The sequence below is a fragment of the Rhagoletis zephyria genome, unplaced genomic scaffold (genome assembly GCF_001687245.7).
Source record: "Rhagoletis zephyria isolate East Lansing unplaced genomic scaffold, Rhagoletis_zephyria_1.1 Rzeph_scaffold_01663, whole genome shotgun sequence".
Classification (NCBI taxonomy): domain Eukaryota; kingdom Metazoa; phylum Arthropoda; class Insecta; order Diptera; family Tephritidae; genus Rhagoletis; species Rhagoletis zephyria.
The window spans coordinates 1-3,068 of record NW_016158747.1 but is presented as its reverse complement, the minus strand read 5'-3'; the positions used below and the strand labels follow the sequence as shown (position 1 = coordinate 3,068).

General features: G+C 36.3%; 1 protein-coding gene across 1 annotated transcript in view; it reads right to left on the bottom strand.

The window, feature by feature from the left end:
• Positions 1-2,689, bottom strand: part of LOC108364750 (uncharacterized) — a 77,887-nt gene extending 75,198 nt beyond the window's left edge. The window contains exons 1-5 of the mRNA XM_017618562.1: positions 2,675-2,689; positions 2,526-2,604; positions 1,166-1,565; positions 993-1,081; positions 653-934 (exon numbers count right to left, since the gene is read on the bottom strand). Coding sequence (XP_017474051.1) covers positions 653-934; positions 993-1,081; positions 1,166-1,493 — 699 coding nt within the window. The 5' untranslated portion in view covers positions 1,494-1,565; positions 2,526-2,604; positions 2,675-2,689. The remainder of the gene's footprint in view (positions 1-652; positions 935-992; positions 1,082-1,165; positions 1,566-2,525; positions 2,605-2,674) is intronic.
• Positions 2,690-3,068: the final 379 nt, after the last annotated feature.

Genomic DNA, 3,068 nt, shown 5'->3' with positions numbered 1-3,068 from the left:
CGAAAAAACCACGCAACAAATATCGATTTGAGGTACGTGGCTTGGTGCCACCCCTGGCTGCATCGATTTTTCGATTGTTTCGAACCAGTTTTAAATTCGTCCACTTAGATATAAATTTATAATGAAAAGTTTTTGTGATTATTTGGAACTTAACAAATTTGAGGAACTTAACAAATGGAACTTAACAAATTTGAGTACCACTGAATGTGAACGGTTAGAAATACAATAAGTAGCTCAATCTTTAAGAAAACGAAGCATGTTTATTGTTTTGCTTCTTGCATCAAAATATAATTTTTTAGAAAGTGGACTTAGCAAGCGATAGGTAGTTTTAAAAAGGGAAATAAAAGAGTTTAGTAAAACAATTACATTTCCGACAGATTCGTTTTTGGCGATAAAGCTGTTGTACTGAACTAGTAATTTGGTTCACTCCATCTTTTCCAACAGTACTTTCGAAAGTATCAATTTAATTTTAGAGTGTCAATTTGATTTTAGAAAATTGTTTATGCACGAAGATTAAAGCCTAACCTTCTGAAAGCTCTGGTTCACCTAGAGTTGACGTGGTATTTTTATATTAAAAACGTGTGTATTAGGGCTGGGATTATCAGCAAACTGCACGTATTTATAAAATAGAAATATGTATGTGCTTAATTACCTTTAATTCCTGCTCTAAAATCTGTTCCTTTAATTTGTGTTCTTTTAATTTCCATTTATGCTTCTCCAATTCCCATTGATGCCTCTCAACATCATGTTTATGTCTCTCTGCATCCCATCTGTGCTTTTCTGCAGCTCGCAGTTCCTCATTTTCCCAAAATAAGCGCTCTGTGTTAGTCGAGGACTCTTTATTTGTCCTGAAATAACTTGGAGAATATGATATCACGTTTTCATTTGGTATTGACTTTTCTGAACTCGAGTAAAACCATTGGTTAGGGTGCTCCTAAAAGTTTTTTTGTACTTATTATTTGTTCTTTTATACAACGGTGTAAACAACTTACAGTATCTCTAGATTCAGTATCTTGCAGCCGTTCATCCTCTATGATACCATTTTTAGCTGCTTCAGTTTCCGTACCATATGTATTTATAGCTACCATAAAGAAATAAAAAATAACAAGTAAAATCTCTACCCCTCGAATATTATCTTTTCATCCCTTTTGAGCATTTCAATTACCATTACTATCAGCACTTGTTTTGCTGTCCGTTGCCAAGCCTAATATTTCGGCTACCCTATCCAAATGTTTCTTTCGTTCCAATTGCTTTTGATCACGTTTCAAAACCACATATTTTTCTCTCAGATTTTTTGCGCCTCTTCTCAAGCCAAACTTCCTGGTGAACTCCAAATCTATTTCATCCCATGCCTTGCGCTTTGTCACCCAGGTAAATGAGTCCGATAAGTTAGATTCAACTACATTTGATTTCTGCTTTACCAAGGTAAGCAAAAAGTGTTCTTCAGCAGGCGTATAATTAGGTAGCCTAACTCGAATTTTACTATCGCTCATTTTAAATATGGATCATGGAATTCCACTAGACTAACACAATCGGCATATATTTTACATGGTCGTCATAAAAATCTGTGGGTTACATAATATAAAAATAGAGAACTGTTTGGTAATTCAAATTTAGGGAGGACTTAATAGTTTAAAAGCATTTACGTTTCCTAATTATGGTTTTATCCCAAAACAGATTTAAATTAGTAATAGCTTCCCAAATCGGCTGAAATACCTCTTGCAGATAGAATCAATACATTTTCCCAAATGTTTAGGTCAACAAGCCTCAGCTTATTTCTAATCACCAAAAATGCCTAAACTAAGTTGAGTTGGGAGATACCTGTCCACACACACAGCGTATTCGTGACTAAGACCAAACCTGGACTTAAGTCAAAAGTAGTCTTAGGGCTGGGTTTTCCGAATCAACTTAGTTTAGCCATTTTTTGGACTTAAGTCAAAAATTTAGCCTATTTTTTACATAGCTTATTCTTGGCTATAATAATAAGTTGAGTTGGAGAAACCAGCCCTAAGTGTTTGTACATTTTTTTTTTTTTTTTGTATCGGGTCCCCCATTTGGAGAAAAACCCGAAATCATTGAACAAATAAGGAAGCAGTACCCAAGATTTTCCCCAAGGAATCTTCTTTATCCAAAATCTAAGCTTCGAAGGATGGTTGTGTAATAAAATCTTTGCAAAAATAATCGGGATAGCATAGCCAGAATGGATCTGATCCGACTTTTTTTGGGAGTGCGACCGAATGTTACAAGTTGGGAATTNTCTAAGCTTCGAAGGATGGTTGTGTAATAAAATCTTTGCAAAAATAATCGAGATAGCATAGCCAGAATGGATCTGATCCGACTTTTTTTGGGAGTGCGACCGAATGTTACAAGTTGGGAATCGCCGTTATGCGTTGCCACAGGCAAGGCGACAAATGAATCTACACAATCACAAAACCCTCACCTGGCGTTAACATGAATGCATATAAACTCTTCTTGATTGTGCGATGGCGTCCAACGAAATAACTTAAAAGAAAACGTATAATTACCTTAGCTTTATCTGCGCGATTAATTAAATAATTTCCGCTAATTTGACGAAGTTCACGCAATTTCTTCAGGGAAGTGCAGCTAGAGATGTGAGGAAAGAATTATTGCAATGAAAACATCGATTTCATGTTGTAAAAGTGAAAGTACATACCATTGCGACAGCGTAAAGGCCCCGTCAGATAGAAATTCTTTACTACGTCACATGGATGATTTTGACTGACAAGACGCACATAACATGGCGAGGCGGCACAATGAAAACGTTGCCACAAACAAAACGGCTCATATATTGGCCAAAAGTTAGCTGGTTTGAATTCGTTTCATACATTGTTGTTTTGCCGCATTCACGCGCGTCAAAAGTTGAGAGTTGGGCGATTTTTATCAGTTGCAGCAATGCATGCGTTGCCAATGCGGCGTCTTTCAATCAAAATCACAGAGTTAACTTCGATGTCAGTCAAAAGCATCCCTGTGACGCAGAAAATAATTTCTTTTTGGTGAGGCCAAAGAACGTAAATGTATAAGAAGCGACAACTCGTTACTTTGAAAAT